Source organism: Saccopteryx bilineata, chromosome 1, assembly GCF_036850765.1.
Source record: "Saccopteryx bilineata isolate mSacBil1 chromosome 1, mSacBil1_pri_phased_curated, whole genome shotgun sequence".
NCBI lineage: Eukaryota > Metazoa > Chordata > Mammalia > Chiroptera > Emballonuridae > Saccopteryx > Saccopteryx bilineata.
Genome location: NC_089490.1, coordinates 316,709,509 through 316,728,881, shown reverse-complemented (window position 1 = coordinate 316,728,881; position 19,373 = coordinate 316,709,509). Strand labels below are relative to the sequence as shown.

Here is a 19,373-nt window from a genome sequence, read left to right as displayed (position 1 = left end):
AACCAAAGAATGCACAACTGAGAGGAACAACAAATGAATACTTTGCTTCTCCCTCCCTGCTCTTTCCCTTCCTCTCTGTATCTCTAAAAAGATCAATAAAAAAAATAAGCCATCGCTGGATAGCTTGGTTGGTAGGAGCATTGGCTCAGAACGTGGAGGTTGCTGGTTCAATTCCCCTGATCGGGGCACATACAGGAGCAGCTTGATGTTCCTGCCTCACTTTCTCCCTGCCTCTTTCAAAAAAAGAAAAGAAAAAAGAAAGAAAGAAAACAGAAATAATTTTATCCTATATCCTAACAGTGAAATTCTTACCAGTTCATGTGGAAATCTGATTCCCCATATGCCTTGCACAGAGTAAGTGCTTTGCTATCACAAACAGGAAGGATAAGCTGTATAGATGGAAGGTTATGTCAGTCTTGTTGGGAGAAAATTGTATATAAGACCACAATGCTGATTGTCTGCTTCTTCATCTTTGAAATGTGGTCATCAGGACTTCCCTCATAGTGTTACAATGATTAGACACTTTATATCTAAAGCATTTAGAAAAATGCCTGGCACTTGAAGCATTCAATTTATCTTAGTTATTACTAGTGTCTGAATGATTTTAGAATGTGAAAACTTTAATATGTATGGGATTATTATAATTTACATAATTATTCTCTATTATAGATTATGTGATTCATTTTAATAGATTTTTTTCTGAGTCATTTTACTTTTTATTTTTAATTTTTTTAATATATCTTTTAGGACTGAAAGAGTTGTCCCCACTTCCTTTAAATCTCAAACGCTTATACAAAGAGACACTAGAAGTTGAACCCATCTTGATAATTATTTCTCCGGGTGCTGATCCTTCTCAGGAACTTCAAGAACTTGCTAATGAGGAAAGGAGTGGAGACTGTTACCACCAGGTCAGAACATATCACCCTGCTGTTTTTACAGTTATTGCTCTTCCTGCTATACTTGATTCTATTAGAGAGATGGGCATTTTTGCTGTGGCAAACCAAATAATGTCCCCAAAGTGTCCACATCCTGATCCTCAGAACTTGTGACATTTTTACCTTACATGGTAATAGGAACTTTGCCAATATAATTAGGTTAATCTTGGAGAGGTTATCCTGGATTATCCATGTGGCACAGTATAATCACAAGGGTCTTTTAATTTTTTTTTAAACAGAGACAGAGAGAGGGACAGGTAGGGACAGACAGACAGGAAGGGAGAGAGATGAGAAGCATCATTCTTCATTGTGGCATCTTAGTTGTTCATTGACTGCTTTCTCATATGTGCCTTGACTGGGGGGCTACAGCAGACTGAGTGACCCCTTGCTCAAGCCAGCGCCCTCGGGCTCAAGCCAGTGACATTGGGCTTTAAGCCAGCAATCTTTGGGCACAAGCCAGTGACCATGGAGACATGTCTATGATCCCATGCTCAAGCCAGCGACCTCATGCTCAAGCCAGATGAGTCCACACTCAAGCCTGCGACCTCGGGGTTTCAAATCTAGGTCTTCCGGGTCCCAGTCCAATGCCCTACCCACTGCGCCACTCCCTGGTCAGGCTCACAAGGGTTCTTATACAGGGGAGGCAGAGGAGGTCAATTGAGGGAAGGAAATATGACCGGAGCAGAGGTCAGAGAGGTCAGACTGTTTGTGCTGCTGCTTTGAAGATGGAGATCGGGGTGATGAACAGAGATGGCTTTTGGAAGCTGGAAAGGCAGGGAAGGGTCTCTTCTAGATCCTCCAGAAAGAACACAGCCCTTTAGTACTTCTTTTAGTTTAAAACCAAATGCCTTGGTTTTAGACCAGTGGGACCTCTAATCTCCAGAAGTCTGTTACGGTAATAACTATGTCTAGTTTTAAGGCTCTAAATTGTGGTACTTTGTTATAACAGTAATAGGAAACTAATGTGTTAATTTGCTTACATTTTAAGAATAATCTTTAAAATTTTACTTTGATGTTTTTTCCAATAAAACAGCAATATATATCTGCAAAAACTGAAATAATAGAAATACATAAATTAAAAAATATTTTATCTAACATAATGCCATTTATTCCTGAGGTGAATTTAGAAACTTTAATTTATGTTACCTCCTTTTATCAATTCAGTTTGCATGGAAGTTTGAAAATTCAATTACTCTCTATTTTTAACAAACAAATAAATAAATGTTTTTCATTGGGAAAATAATAATTAAAAAATAAAATCATAAATGAAAAGTAGAATGTTATGAGGAACATAAATAGATGATAATAAAATAAAAAGACTGCAGAATCTGCACAATTGAGCCCAACCTTAGGGAATTTCATTCAATCGTAGTTATAGTATATTAATAAACTTATTAGGACAATATTCAGTTATCAGTAAGGTATCTTAAGGAAGGAGAGACCATTATTATAGGTTGTGTCTGTTTGCAGTAATGTTGGCAAAAAGATAAAAAAGTGCATTCACGGTAGGTTTAACTATTTAAACTTCTGGAGTTTTGTGCACTGAATTTGCAAAACTGTTTAATGTAGTAAAAACCTTTACATATAGACATATCTATTTATACTTATGTTACTTAAAAACTGTGTTGCGGCCTGGCCAGCTGGCTCAATTAATAGAGCATCGGCCTATGAATGTCCAGAGTTTGATTCCTGATGAGGCCACCCAAGAGCAGCGACCATCTGTTTCTCTTCCCCTCCCCCTCCCCCTTCCCTCTCTCTTCCCTTCCCACAGCCAGTGACTCCATTGGTTTGGGCATAGGCCCTGGGCACTGAATATAGCTCAGATGGTTCAAGCTTAGCCCAAGACGGGGTTGTCGGTTTGATCTCAGTCAGGGCACATATGGGAGTCTTATCTCACTATCTCCCCTCCTCTCACTTAAAAATATATTAAAAATTGTGTTGCTGTGCTGAATATATGTGCTAAGGTTAATAATATATTAATGCAGAAATTAATTTTTAATAAACTGGTGTGGTTTTCTTGGGGGGAAGGGCTAACCATTTTCCAGCTGTGCTTAATTTTTTTGTTGTTGTTCATAGTATAGTAAATATTTTCTAATAAGTTTTCATGAACCTTTAAGCTGCTTTCACATAACTTATGCCTTTTGGAAAATTTTAAATTGCCTATTTTTAGCTGCCATTTCAGTTCAGTAATATATCCTTCTTCTCAGATTATGTTGTACATGCCTTCATTTTTTTTTTAATTTTAATAAATATAAATATTGCATTGAAACAGTTCAACCAGTATTTGTTTCATCCCTTCTATTTGCTTAGTTCCAGGTTACACCTTGAAAATTCAAAACAAAATCAATATTTGAGTACTTATTACCTGTTTTATTGTACACTTTAATATGCAATGAATTAGACATTATTTTCACTTTCAAAAGCTTTATAGTCTAATTGATAAAATCAATACTTGTGAAAGTCAATTGAAAAACAATGAAGTGGTATCTTGTATTTGTTATGAAAAAAGAAATCACTATGATTTGAAATAATCTATAAGAGTACTCTTCAAAAATGTTTTCACTATGTACCTAGTAACAGATTTGAGCCAGGACTCCCAATATATGTATAGTTATATGTTATATACATATATACATAGATATAGCTATATTGATATACAAGTACAATGAGGTCCTTGGGTTACAACACAGTTATATTCCTACGACAGTGATTTAACCCGAATTTTGGTGTAAGTCAGAACACACTAGCCCAGGGGTCTCAAACTTAACTCAGCATGTGGGCCGCAGAGCAAGATCACAGCGTTTCGGCGGGCCGCACTAGGTCTATAAAAGGCAACTGTTACGCAACACTTTTCTCACTGCAGTTGAAAACAAAAAAAAAATCAGTACAACAAGCACAATCGTACATGCAGTTTATACTCAGTGTCACAAAACGACCAGAAACTGTAGTTCACATCACAACTGCTGTTAACTAAGCTAATATCTAGCTAGGATGCTAGAGAAATGAAAAATACAAGTAGGCCCCTAGGCTTAATTTTATCCAAAATATTTTGAACTTCGTGGATTAGTCTGCGGGCCGCACAAAATTGTTCGGCGGGCCGCATGCAGCCCACGGGCTGCGAGTTTGAGACCCCTGCCCTAGCCTAACATAAAGGGAACACAGTCCAAAATAGCCTAGGTAAGCATACAGGGAGATGCCAACTCCCTCACTCATATGCTGCGTTCCTGCGTATTCTTCCGCCACATGCAGCCAAACCAGTTCAACCATGTAGTCCTAAGTTCAATGCTAACGGCATCAGATGGAAACACTCATGTCTCAATTTTTTAAAGTTTTTATGGGAGTGAGTGTCTAAACTCTAAACATCGTATGTCTAGACTGTCGTAACTCAAGGACCCCCCTGTATTATATAAATTGTCCTTTTAAAAATGGAGGAGTTTAGACTTGATATGGTAAGTGGCATATATCCACTTTAGATTCTTGACTAAAACTTTTGAAGAATCTTAGACTTAAGTAGTCACTAAGTCTAAGTATTTAAATAACAGAGAAATCTTATATACTGAGTGTACTATCTAGGATCTTCCTGCTCCTGCTTGAATATGTTAATGCTTGGAAGTTTTGTTATATAAAGTGACCTATTCTACTACATGAGTGGTCTAGGTGTAGATGGACTACAGGGATTGTAGAGGTTAGGATTCTCATTTCTTCTATGCCTTTATTTTCTCCCCTCTCCTTTTTCTTTTTCCTCCCTACCTCGTCCCTCTGAGCAGCAATAGAGGAGCAAATGACTGGGTAGAGTCTTGAACTCATCATCATGTTAGGATTTCCTAGGGCCAGGGAGTGAATGATAGTTCTATTACACCAGCAGGTTGAGAGCCAAATATGTGCAATGTTGGAAAAATTAAGAGACATAAATTTCAAAGTATTGAATGAGATTATAGTTATAAAGAAAACGTTTTTTAAGGCCTATGTTTGAGAAGGTAAGAATTATAAGAAATAGTGGGATGAGGAACAAAAGACTATTCAGAAATTTTTTGTACCATTCTATAATTTGCAAACCTGTAATGATAATATATTTTAATAAAAACATAGTCTGAGCCTGAGCAGTTGGTAGCATAGTGGATACAGCATCGGACTGGGACATGGAGGACCCAGGTTTGAAACCCTGAGGTCACCTACTTGAGAGCAGGCTTACCAGCTTGAGTGCGCGGTCACAGGCTCGAGTATGGGATCATAGACATGACCCCATGATCGCTGGCTTTAGCTAAAAGGTTGCTGGCTTGAGCAAGGGCTCACTCATTCTGCTGTAGCCCTCTAGTCAAAGCACATATGAGAAAGCAGTCAATGAACAACTAAGGTTCTGCAACAAAGAATTGATGCTTCTCATCTCTCTTCCTTTCGGTTTTTCTGTCCCTGTCTGTCCCTCTCTCTGTCTCTCTCTGTTTCTGTCAAAAAAATAAATATATATATATAGTCTGATATTTCTTATTAAAAATTGAGAACCCTGATTATGTGCTACAACATGTTATCAGATTTGTTTTTTAGGTTTTTTTGTTTGTTTTTGCAGGTTGCCATGGGTCAAGGTCAAGCTGACTTAGCAATTCATATGCTAAAAGAATGTGCTCACAATGGAAACTGGCTCTGTTTGAAGAACTTACATCTAGTGGTATCTTGGCTACCAGTTCTGGAAAAGGTAGATTCAGATAGATGTGGTACAAATAATAATATATATATATGTATGTAATATGCTCAATTCACTAATCTTTAGGGACATCAGTATAAAAAAGCCATGCATTATTTATGATGTTTTTTAAAAATTAGTATTTGAGATATTTAAAATCTTTTAAGTATTTTCTTCTTAAATGTGTACATTTGTACAAACCAAGTTGGATCTTTAAATAGGAAGTTTATAAAAATCTATATGTAAAGGCATATATGGAAAGCCAAGAATATATTAATCATGATTGAAGGGAGATTTAGAGACTTTTTTTTCAGAGGGAAAATAAGTAAGTGCTTTAAAGGATTGTGGAATTTATATTTATAACAGTACTTTCTCTTGTTCTGTTGTGCTGTATGGGGAGAAGAGATGTAGACAAATCAGAGAGAACTGTAGAACAAATATTCTAGTTGCTAAGACAGCTAAGATGTGAACTGAAGCAATCATTTCATTTAATGCAGTGGCCCCAACATGAAAATAACCTTAAGATGGAACAAATTGCTTGATAGCTCATAAATGCAAACCTGGATTGAAGTCTAGTGTTTAACAAAGATGACTCTGCTTTGTGTAATTAGAGTTGGTTTAAAAGATAAAATGATGTTGCTTGAAAGCTCTATGTGATTGAGCTAAGTGTAGTTGAGATGAGGGTATCATGATTAATTTCAGCAGTACAAGTATGAATAGACACTTCTCTGAAGAAGACATACAGATGGCCAATCGGTATATGAGAAAATGTTCAGTGTCACTAATCATCAGGTAGATGCAGATTAAAACCACAATGAGATATCACCTCATACCTGTCATAATGGCTATCATCAACAAATCAACAAACATCAAATGTTGATGAGGATGGGTGAAAAGGAAACCCCTGTGCACTGCTGGTGGGAGTGTAGACTCATGCAGCCATTGTGGAAAACAGTATGGAGTTTCCTCAAAATATTAAAAATAGATCTGCCTATTGACTGAGCTATTCCATTTCTGGGAATATAACCTAAGAATCCAGAAACACTAATTCAAAAGAAGATACACACCCCATGTTCATTGCAGCATTATTTACTATAACCAAGATCTGGAAATAGCCCAAGTGTCCATCAGTGGGTGAGTGAATAAAAAAAATCTGTGGTATATTTACACAATGGAATATTAGCCATAAAAAAGGAAATGTTACCTTTTGCAAGAGCATGGATGGACCTGGAGATTATTATGCTAAGTGAAATAAGCCAGGCAGAGAAAGACAAATACCATATGGTCTCACTTATATGTTGAATCTAATGAACACACTAAACTGATGAACAAAATAGAAACAGAAGCATGGACACAGGGAACATGTGGACAGCTCTCAGAGGAAAGGGGCAAGCAGACTGGATAATAGAAGGTGAAGATATTAGCCAAAAAACATGTATAAATAACACATAGATACAGAGGAAGGATGGCAATAGCCAGAGGGGAAGGGAAGGTTGAGGTAAGGGTAGAGGACAAAGAGGGGGGACATGGGCAGAAAGAGACCTTGCATGGGGCGGAGAGTATAAAGCAGTTTGTAAATGGTATTATATTGAGTTGTACACTGAAAACTTGTATGGTTTGGTGAACCATGTCATCCAAATAAATTTAAAAAATATATTAATTCATTCATTAAACACTTTGCTGAGTACACAAAAAAACCAAGAACTGTCCTAGGTGATGGTTACATATAAAATCTGTACCTATTAGGAACTTAGTTTAGAAAAGACAGACCACATTAGCAAGTATGTAGTATGATTTAATATTACAGAAGATAATTGACAAAATATCATTAGTGATTAATTCTTTGGGATTGTGGTAGTGAAGAGTTGGAGAAGATATTCCCCTAAGATATGATATTTGAATTATATACTTTGAAAAATGAGTAAGAATTTGTCAGGTTATAAAAGTATTGAATAATAATAGGCAGAAAGCATATAATGAGTAAAGACACAGAGGCATAAAAACTTAAGTGATTTAAACATACAGCATGGGCATATCAATTTGTATGGTATAGTTTTAACTTATACCATACGCAGTAGTATGCACTAAAAATGATCAATAAAGGAGTGGATATCACTATAAAAGTTTTGTGGAAGTACCAGTTGAAGCAGTGGGAACCTGAAGGCCTAAAGATGACTGTTTATTTAGGCATAGCAATTACAGCTAACACTTATTTTGTACTTACTATGTATCAGGCAGTTCTAAGTATTTTACACAGTACTATGAGGTAGGTGCTATTGTTTTCCTTGCTTAGTAATGGTGTGAGCATAGGAGCCAAGGTCACATAGCAAATAAATGGCAGAATTTGGAGTTTAAACCTGATGGCTACCTGCAGGTCCAAGTTCTCATCTATTACACTAAGTTAGTAATAGAGAAGTTGTATATTTAAAGTAAATGTAATCATAACATTGAGAAATATATCAGAATGTCACAAAGACTTTAGTACGAAAATTAGAAATAGTATATAGAAATTTATGGATGTTTTTAAGTAGATTTTTATTGTTGTTTTTATATAACAAGGAGTTGAATACTCTTCAACCTAAAGATACCTTTCGTCTTTGGCTCACTGCAGAAGTTCATCCCAACTTTACTCCTATTTTATTACAGTCAAGTTTGAAGATAACATATGAGGTAAGAAGATCTAAAACTTGAACCACTAGTTGTATTAGTGCAGTGATCTCTACATGCCTTCCAGACTCTGTAAACAACTGTCTATTATGTGAAATTTTCCATTTAGATGAAGTATGATATACATAAATAGTGGCATAAGATGGCATTTATAAAAATACATTTAAATTTTTCTTCCAGATTTTACTTCATATTTTTGGTTGTTTATCATAATAAAAGATACATAGCATGAATTTTACCATTTTAATCATTTTTAAGTATATGGTACAGTGGTGTTAACCATATTTACCTTATTGTGCAACAGAATCTTCTCCAGACACTCTCCCAGGGTACTCTTCTATTGGGTTGTATGAGCCATAATGGCAGGAGCAATATTTGTTGTTGTTTTACTTTTTTGTTCTTATCATATAATACCTGAAATGTTGGAAGAACACAGTAGATATTTCAATTAATAAAGAGTGAATACATCAGGGAAACTTTTCCTTTAATGTTTTAACTTAAAATGCAGCCTTCTCCAGAATCCTTCCTTTTGGGAGATAATTTTATTGCATTTTCATGGAAATTTTTAGTTTTATTTAATGTTTGGTGATTTTTATGCTAGAAAATAGCATAGTACATTATGTTCAAAACTATTAGTATACATATGCTATATACATAAGTATACATTATCTTTAAAAATTGTTAAATCTTTATTTTATTATTTATTTTCTTTTTAAATTATTTGCGAGTGTTTTTAAAAATTTATTCCAAATAATCATTGTCATACTAATCTTTTCTATTCTCTGAATTTGGTGCCTTATTTATTTATTTTTTTCTTCTCAATGTTTTCCTTAGATTTGTATTTGCTTTTGTTCTTTATGATTTCTTATGTTGAATGCTTAATTGGTTCATATTTACTTGCATTAATATTGAAATTAGTTTAACCTTGTGACTTTATTAAGTATATATAGCTTTGGCCTTATATCATAATTTGACATAGTAATGATTTGTATTTGTTATTTTTTAGTCTGTATTTGTATATGATTTTCTCTAATTATATATGATTTATCCATTTTGCATAATCTTTAGAATAGTGTCTTTAAAAACTGTTAAGTGGTTGTTCAGTTTCCTATTAATGTTATGTTTTATTGAATAATACTCAGAAAATTATCCTGTTTATGATATTTTTTGTTAATGTTTAATGAACAAAACATTTTTATTTTAAAAGTATAAATTGGGATATGTACTTAAAAAGTCAATACTATTTTTCTTTAATTTTTAAACAAGATTTTTTTATTTAAGAAAAAATAGAATATAAAGGATTGTAGCAGAACAGTCATTTCAGTAAACCATTTACTGGAGACCATTTTAGTAAAATACCTTAATGTTCATATAAAACTTATTTGGTTATTTTGAATATTGATTTATAGGCTATTTAATTTAAAAAATTATTTTGTGTTTATAATTGAGATGACGTGTTAGATATAAGGAGTTTTATATTTGTACATTTTGAAGTACATAATGAAATAATTGAAGTAAATTTGGTAATGGTGTAAAACTTTCTTCATTAAAATATGTTCTCAAATGTGTTACATAATAGTTTATATTTATTTTTTGTTTTAAGAAAATATTATATCTGTTATTTTTTTTTCTTTAGTCACCTCCAGGTTTAAAGAAGAATTTAATGCGTACTTATGAATCCTGGACTCCCGAGCAAATTGGCAAAAAAGGTGATATACATCGAGCTCATGCTCTCTTCAGTTTGGCATGGTTTCATGCTGCATGTCAAGAAAGAAGAAATTTTATTCCACAGGTAAATAAGATTAGTCTTGGATATATTAAGTAGTACATATTTTTAATGGTAGAGTATTTGTATAATTTAGTAGAAATGGCTAGGATTACTTTATAATGTGGCTCATGATTTATAAATTTGTATCTTTAATTGAATTTTTCTGTTAATCTTTTGGATTGTATATAGTTATATAATTCATCTCTCTTTGAATTGTGTAGAACAATGTGTGAACTATCATAAGCTCTTAATCATTGTTAGGCATCATTTTTGTAGTTTTATATCTTAACAGGCATCTCAAAGTTCAAGAACTGAATTCCCTTCCCTATCCCTGTCTTTCTTTTAGTATATTCCTCTAAATAAAAATTATTGAGGTCCATTTATTTCCTTAAACTAGGAACCTGGGAGTTATTTTCTTTTTCTTAGTCTTCTGCTCAATTCATTATCAAGTTATATTGATTTTATTTCCAAAACATAATTCAAGCTTGTCATTTTTCTTCACTTTTTTTCTAAGCTGCATTACCTCTCACCTGTATTACTTTCTGAGGTAGCCTTTCAATGCTTCTGGCTACTTCTCTTTAGGAGCCAGAATTATTTTTTAATAATATAATTTTTATCACTTTATTATTCTCCTTAAAATCCAACAAATGGCTTTCTGTTGTGTTTGGGAAAATATATGCAAGTTTCCTAGTCCAGAAGGAAAGATTTGTCTATCTCTTCAGACCCCTGTTTCCACTTGTTCTTTATACCTCAGTCATACTAGACTAGACATCTTTATGGTCTTTAATTCATCAAGCTCTTTCTCACCATAGGCCCTCCCTGTTATTGTTATTACAAGCAGTAGACCACATTGTCATGGCAGCCCTCGCTGGTACCAATGTTCCCTTCTTGCCAAATACCTATCTTAGTCACCAATTGCATTATTCTTTCATCTTTAAATTTTTCTCATCCTCGTTTTAAACTTTCCCTAATTCTGTTGTGATAATCACTCCTCATACTTCCCTCTCTACCTGCCTCCCTTTTAGCCTCTCTCTCTACAGCTAGTGCTCAACTTACGACCACGATTGGTTCCGACAGACAGGTTATAACACAATTTGGTCGTAAGTTGAGTAGGCTATATGTACAGTACCTGAAATCTATGTCTGTTACCATGATGTCAACACTTCACCATTTTTTGGTGTCCTTCAGAGATATTATATAAATATACAAATATATTTCATGTATTTATAACATTCAGATATTCTTTTTAACTTAAATAGCAGCACATTACAAATACAGTTCTGTACCTGTTATAAAAATCTTTAAGTCATATTTTATCATAATTTTCTTTCATTATTGTTATATATCATAATTTTCTTTGTTCATTTTATGCCATTTGTATCATCTCTACACCATTTTGTTTCTTATTTTTACATTCGTCAGGTTTAAGTAAAATACTGCATTACCAGTACAACTGGTTTAATATTTGAAAAGACAATTTCCTCTTGGTAGACATCTTGGGAGGGGTTTGATGAAAAATATCCAAGACACAAACACAAATTGCTGTACCGAGTCTGGGATAACAGTTGAAATGGTGCACACGGAGATGGTAGTGCTGCCGGAAGCTGGTCCGCACTGTTGTATGCCCAGCTGGGCAATGCTTGCGCTGCCAGACGCGGAGCAGTCGTGGCTAGCAATTGTCGTCGTAAAGTCGAATGGTTGTAAGTTGCATAGGTCGTAAGTCAATCAATATTTGTATTTGTTATGTGTCATAATAAGAGCATCAGATATGGAGTTACTCTAGAATTTCCTAGCTAAGCCACTTTCCTTGAGCTCCAATAAGCAACAGTTTACTCAGCTCCTGAGTAGGAATAACAATCATGCTTATCTTTGTTGTATTAAATGAAATAGTGCTTAATACAGTACAGTGCCTGACTATAACCTGTCAATAAATAGCTGTAAAACTCATTAAATGGTAAATAACAACAGGAATGTGTTGTTTCATATAATTTAAATACTACACTTATAGGAGGGTATGCTTAATTTTCTCATTTTACAAAATAGGACAATGGATCTCAATGGTAATGAATGCTAAACATTACACCTAAAAAACTATACTGGTTGGAAATGGCCAGGCCCACCTTTCTCCAAAGCCCTTATTCTTCTGACATTCATCCTCACACTAATAGATCAGTTAATATCTGATGGATAAATGATAGTAAAAATGATCCACGTTTATTGAGAAAAAAAGTATTTTTAAGATGACATTAATTTTTTATTAAATGATATATTTACATAGTATAAGTTTTAAAAATATGAAAAACTGCCCTGGCCAGTTGGCTAACTGGTAGAGCATCGGCCTGGCGTGCAGGAGTCCCGGGTTTGATTTCTGGCCAGGGCACACAGGAGAAGCGCCCATCTGCTTCTCCACCCCTCCCCCTCTCCTTCCTCTCTGTCTCTCTCTTCCCCTCCCACAGCCGAGGCTCCATTGGAGCAAAGTTTGCCCGGGTACTGAGGATGGCTCTGTGGCCTCTGCCTCGGGCACTAGAATGGCTCCGGTCGCAACAGAGCAATGCCCCAGATGGGCAGAGCGTCGCCCCCTGGTGGGCATGCCAGGTGGATCCTGGTTGGGCGCATGTGGGAGTCTGTCTGACTGCCTCCCCGTTTCCGACTTCAGAAAAAAATACAAAAATAAAAAATAAAAACAAATAAAAGATATGAAAAACTTTGCAATTAAAATTTAGTCTCTTCCCTCTGTCCTCCTGAAATCTATGTCTGTTACCACGATGTCAACACTTCACCATTTTTTTGGTTTCCTTCAGAGATATTATATAAATATACAAATATATTTCATGTATTTATAACATTCAGATATTCTTTTTAACTTAAATAGCAGCACATTACAAATACAGTTCTGTACCTTACTTTAATAATCAGTGCATTTTAGAGATTGTTAAATATTAGTATGTATGTAATACCTAATTTTAAAACATTTATGCTTGGCTGGTGGCTTATTGTATAGAGTGTCAGCCCCGTGTATGTACATCTCAGGTTTGATCGCCCATCAGGACACAAAAAAGAAGCAACCAACTGCTTCTTTTCCCCTTCCTCTCCCCTTTCTCTCCTCTCCCTCCTGCAGCCAGTGGCTTGATTGGTTCAAATATTGCCTTGTGCACTGAAGATAGCTCAGTTGATCCAAGTGCATCAGCCTCAGGCACTAAAAATAGCTCAGTTGATTGAGCATCGGCCCAAGATGGGTTTGCCAGGTGGAACCTGGTCAGAGTGCATGCAGGAGTTTGTCTCACTTTAAAAAATAAAATATTTGTGTTAATTATATGAATATACATGTTTTTAAGCAGTTTTGTATTGTTGGGTGGTCATGCATACTCTTTTCATTCTTCACTTTTACAGAATCTTTGCCTATACTTGCCTCTTTTGGCACTTATTTATAGTGACCATTTTCTAAATTTGGAATTTTTGTGTCAAAAGATAGGTATGTTTAAAAAAATTCATAAATATAATATTACTAAAGTGCTCTGCATAGAGAATATACAAATTCACTTTCATACACACAAAGCAACTGAAAATGTCATTTTTTCACACTCTAATTTTGCTCTCATGAATATCATAAAATTGGAGGTAAAAGCAGACAAAATATAGTATACCATTAATTTCTAGAGACCATGTCATAAAGATGTATACTTCTACAAAGCTATTTTACCTATTTTCCTCATTTTGTTTTGCTTTTTTTTGTTGTGATGCTATGTTTGGTTGCAAAATTAACTTCCTCTATTTTAGACATGTATATTATACTTTTTTTTAAGTGTAAAGAGATATAGAGTAGAGAGACAGACTCCTGCATGCGCCCTGACCAGCATCCACCCAGCAACCCTTGTCTGGGGCACTGTTCAAATGAACCGAGCTATCCTTGGCACCTGGGGCCAAAGCTCAAATCAACTGAGCCACTGGCTGTGAGAGGGGAAGAGAGAGAGAAGTGGGACAGGGAGGAGAAGAGAAGCAGTGGTCACTTCTCCTGTGTGCCCTGACCAGGGATCAAACCTTGGACATCTGCACACTAGGCCAGTGCACTAGCCACTGAGCCAACTGTCCAGGGTAGTATATTGTACAGTACTTCTAATAGAGTACTTGATGTAGTATCAGTTTTAATTCATATTTGTTATTTGATATCTTGTTATTCTTATGAGATTGTGAGCATTTGATAACAGCCTTTATCACATTCATCTTTTTAGGTACATTTAACACAGTGCCTGAATATCCAACTGGGTTAAATAGGAGTTGATTGGCTATACGTATAGAGAAGCTCTCCATATGTATAGCGTTATTCCTATCAGAAAATATGATATGAATTACAAATTAATCTTTCAAAATTTTGTAACATAATTTTAAAAATCATTACTTATCCAACACTATATCAGTAATTATACTTTTCTAATTTGAGTTTTATAAGTATTGATTAATCTTTAACTCATCTAATTTTTAAAAACATTTTACAAAGAAGATCTACTAGAGTGATATATGAAATGTTATTAATAAGACTTCACTTTGAGTTGGTAGAAAATTTATCTCAAATATTACAGTAACTTTATTAACTGTTGATGAGTTATATGATATCCCTAACAGATCTTTAATTCTTAGGTATAGTATAACTTAGTGAGTGAAGTTTAAATCTCTTGTTTTCACAATGTCCTAATATTAGTGATTTCCAAATTTATTTGTGTGACTCCTAATTCTGTAAGCTCTAGGCTTGTATATCCAAATATTTATTTGACCTAATCTGTTGGATGTCTAAAAAAAAATTACTGAAAACTCTATTTTTTTCCAGATGCAAGTATTAGAACATAAACTTCTCAAAAGCACAGACTTTGTCTTTTGTTCATTGCTGTATTATCTTTGACCAAAACAGTGCTTGGTATATACCAGGCACTCAATAAGTTTTGGTTAAACACTTTTGTGTGATGATCTCATGATATTCCTTTCCAAACTTTATATTTTTTACTGTTTCACTTATCAATGAATGATGCCACCATCACAACTTTAGAAGTCATTTTTACTATATTTTTTTTGTATCATCACCTCTATAATTCAGTACAAAAATTCTTTAATTTTATTATCCTATCTATCTAGTTTTGTCTTTCTATAAATTCTACACCTGTCCCTTTCAGGGTGACTTTGCCATACCTCAGATTAAATCAAATTTCTTTCTTATATAGATCAAGTATATGTCTTTCCATCACACATTGGCCAAATGTGTGTAGTAATGCATGTATTTGAGTGATTGATTGTATTCATCCCACTCTTCTCCCCACCCACACCGCCACCTTTGATGAAAGCTGCAATGTTTTGTTTATTCCTTTATTCTTTTTTTTTTAATTATTACGTGAAAAGCAGGAGGGCAGAGAGACAGGCTCCCACAGGCACCCCAACCTGGATCTACCTGGCAACTCCTTTCTAGAACCAGTGCTCTGCCCTTCTGGGGCCACTGTTCTGTTGCTTGGCAACTGAGCTATTTTAGCATCTGAGGAGAGGCAATGGAGCCATCTTCAGCACCAGGGGCCAACTTGCTCAAACATTCGAGCCATGGCTGCAGGAGAAGAGAAACAGAGAAAGAGAAGGGGGAAGGGGGAGGGGTGGAGAAGAAGGTGGTCACTTCTCCTGTGTGCTCTGACTAGGAATCAAACCCAGGTCTTCCACACACCTGCTCAAACAGCAGGCCAGGACCCCTTTTGTTTATTCTCTCTCTCTTTTTTTTTTTTTTGTATTTTTCCGAAGTTAGAAGCAGGGAGGCAGTCAGACAGACTCCTGCATGCGCCCAACAGGGATCCACCCAGCATGCCCACCAGGGGGTGATGCTCTGCTCATCTGGGGTGTTGCTCTGCTGTGGCTGGAGCCATTCTAGTGCCTGAGGTGGAGGCCATGGAGCCATCCTCAGCGCCCAGGCCAACTTTGCTCCAATGGAGCCTTGGCTGTGGGAGGGGAAAAGAGAGATAGAGAGAAAGAGGAGGGGAAAGGATGGAGAAGCAAATGGGCGCTTCTTCTGTGTGCGCTGACCAGGAATTGAACCCGGGACTTCCACACGCTGATCTGATGCACTACCACTGAGCCAATTGGCCAGAGCACCCTTTTGTTTATTATTTTTTATAGTTTTATTTAGACAGTTAATTTTAATGGAGTGACATTGGTCAACGAGAGCACATAGATTTAGAGAAAACCTCTCCAGATCATTTTGACATTCGATTTTGATTATATTGTATATCAATCACCCAAAGTCAAATCGTCCTCCGTCACACTTCATTTGGTTTTCTTATTCCCTTCCCCTCCCACCACTCCCTCCCTTGCCTCCCTTACCTCCCTTACCCTCCTGCTGGTAACCACTGCACTCTTATCTATGCCCATGGGTCTCAATTTTGTGTCCCACCTATGTACGAAATCACATACTTTTTAGTTTTTTCTGATTTACTTATTTCACTCATTATAATATCATCAAGGTCCATCCATGTTGTCGTAAATGGTCCTGTGTCATCATTTCTTATGGCTGAGTGGTATTCCATAGTGTATATGTACCACATCTTCTTTATCCAATCTTCTATTGAAGGGTTTTTTGGTTGTTTCCATGTCTTGGCCACTGTGAACAATGCTGTGATGAACATGGGGGTACGTGTCTTTACATATCCATGTTTTTGAGTTTTGGTGGTATGTACCCAGTAGAGAGATTGCTGGGTCATATGGTAATTCTATTCTTAATTTTTTAAGGAACCACCATACTTACTTCCATAATGGTTGTACTACTTTGCATTCTCACCAACAGTGAATGAAGGTTCCTTTTTCTCCACAGCCTCTCCAACACTTGTAATTACCTGTCTTGTAGATAATAGCTAATCTAACAGGTGTGAGGTGGTATCTTATTGTACTTTGGATTTGCATTTCTCTAATAGCTAGTGAAGATGAGCATCTTTTCATATATCTATTGGCCATTTGTATTTCTATCTGAGAGAAGTGTCCGTTTATGTCCTCTTTCCATTTTTTTATTGAATTGTTTGCTTGTTTTGTTGTTGAGTTTTGTGAGTTTTTTTTTTTTAATATTTTGGATATTAGACCCTTATCTGAGCTGTTGGTTTGAAAATATCTCCTGTTTAGTTGGCTGTCTGTTTTGTTGTCAGTTTCTTTTGCTGTGCAGAAGCTTCTTAGTCTGATGTAGTTCCATTAATTTATCTTTGCCTTCACTTCCCTTGCCTTTGGAGTCAAATGCATAAAATGTTCTTTATAACCAAGGTCCATGAATTTAGTACCTATGTTTTCTTCTATGTAATTTATTGCTTCAGGTCTTATATTTAGGTCTTTGATCCATTTTGAATTAATTTTGGTAAAAGGAGACAAACTGTTGTCAAGTTTAATTCTTCTGCACGTGGCTTTCCAGTTTTCCCAGCACCATTTATTGAAGAGGCTTTTTTATCTCCATTATGTGTTTTTGACTTCTTTATCAAAGATGATTTGACCATAAATATGTGGTTTTATTTCTGGACTCTATTCTGTTCCATTGGTCTGAGTGTCTATTTTTCTGCCAATACCATGCTCTTTTGATTATCATGGATCTGTAGTCTAATTTGAAGTCAGGTATTGTAATGCTCCCAGCTTCATTTTTTTTCCTTAGGATTATTTTGTCTATTCAGGGATTTCAATGGTTCCATATAAACCTGATGATTTTTTGTTCCATTTAAAAAAAAATGACATTGGAATTTTGATTGGAATTGCATTAAATTTGTATATATCTTTGGGTAATATGGTCATTTTAACTATATTTATTCTTCCTATCCAAGAACAAGGAATATTTTTCTATTTCATTGTGTCTTTTTTTGATTTCCCTTAACGATGCTTTGTAGTTTTCATTATATAGGTCCTTTACATTCTTTGTTACGTTTATACCTAGGTATTTTTGTTGTGTTGTTGTTGCAACTGTAAAAGGGATTTTTTTTTTTTAGTTTATTTTCTGAAGTTTCATTGTTGGCATATAAGAAAGCAATTGACTTCTGTATATTAATTTTGTATCCTGTGACTCTACTGTATTGGTTTATTGTTTCTAATAGTCTTTTTGTGAAGTCTCTAGGGTTTTTTTATACAGGATCATATCATCTGCAAAAAGTGAAACCTTTACTTCTTTTTTCCCAATATGAATGCCTTTTATTTCTTTCTCTTGTCTGATTGCTCTGGCTAGAACTTCCAGCACTACATTGCATAGGAGTGGAGAGAAGAGTAGGCAGCCTTGTCTTGTTACTGATTTTAGAGGAAATGTTTTCAGTTTTTTGCCATTTAATATGTTAGCTGATGGTTTATCATAAATGGCCTTTATAATGTTGAGATATTTTCCTTCTATATCCATTTTGTTGAGTGTTTTAAACATAAAATGATGTTGTATTTTATCAAATGCCTTTTCTGCATATATTGATAGGATCATATTGTTTTGTTCTTTGTTTGATGATATGGTGTGTTACATTAAGTGTTTTATGTATGTGAACCATCCTTGTGATTCTGGGATGAATCTCACTTAATCATGGTGAATTATTATTTTTTTTAATATGTTGTATTCGGTTTTTTAGTATTTTTTGTAGGATTTTTGCATCTGTGTTCATTAGAGATATTTGTCTGGAGGTTTTTTTGTGTGTGTGTTGTCCTTGCCAGGTTTTGGTATGAGGGTTATGTTGGCCTCATAAAATGTTTTTGGAAGTATTGCTTCTTCTTCAATTTTTTGGAAGTCTTTGAGTAGGATAGGAACCAATCTTTGAATGTTTGATAGAATTTACTAGTATAGCATCTGGCCCTGTACTTTTATTTTTGGGGAGGTTTTTGATAATTGTTTCTATTTCTTCCCTGCTTATGGGTCTATTTAGGCGATTTACTTCTTCATGATTCAGTCTAGGAAGATTATATTGTTCTAGGAATTTATCCATTTCTTCTATATTGTTATATTTGCTGGCATATAGTTTTTTATAGTATTCCACAATAATCCTTTGTATATCTATGATATCTGTGGTAATTTCTCCTCTTCATTTTAGGTTTTGTTTATATGAGTTCTTTCTCTTTTTTACTTAGTGAGTCTTGCCAAGGATTGGTCAATTTTACTGATCTTTTCAAAGAACCAGCTCTTTGTTGTATTATTTTTTTCTATAGTTTTTCTATTCTCTATTTCATTTATTTCTGCTTTAATTTTTATTATTTCCTTTCTTCTGCTGGTTTTGGTTGCCTTTGTTCTGCTTTTTCTAATTCCTTAAGATGTGATGTTAAGTTGTTTGCTTGGGCTCTCTCTTGTTTGTTTATATAAGCCTAAATGATA

General features: G+C 35.0%; 1 protein-coding gene across 4 annotated transcripts in view; it reads left to right on the top strand.

Moving 5' to 3' along the window:
• Nucleotides 1-19,373, top strand: part of DYNC2H1 (dynein cytoplasmic 2 heavy chain 1) — a 328,872-nt gene that overhangs the window by 196,233 nt on the left and 113,266 nt on the right. For all 4 annotated transcript variants that reach the window (XM_066247664.1, XM_066247663.1, XM_066247662.1 and 1 more), the window contains 4 exons: nt 748-908; nt 5,500-5,625; nt 8,173-8,283; nt 9,917-10,072. In XM_066247664.1, coding sequence (XP_066103761.1) covers nt 748-908; nt 5,500-5,625; nt 8,173-8,283; nt 9,917-10,072 — 554 coding nt within the window. The remainder of the gene's footprint in view (nt 1-747; nt 909-5,499; nt 5,626-8,172; nt 8,284-9,916; nt 10,073-19,373) is intronic.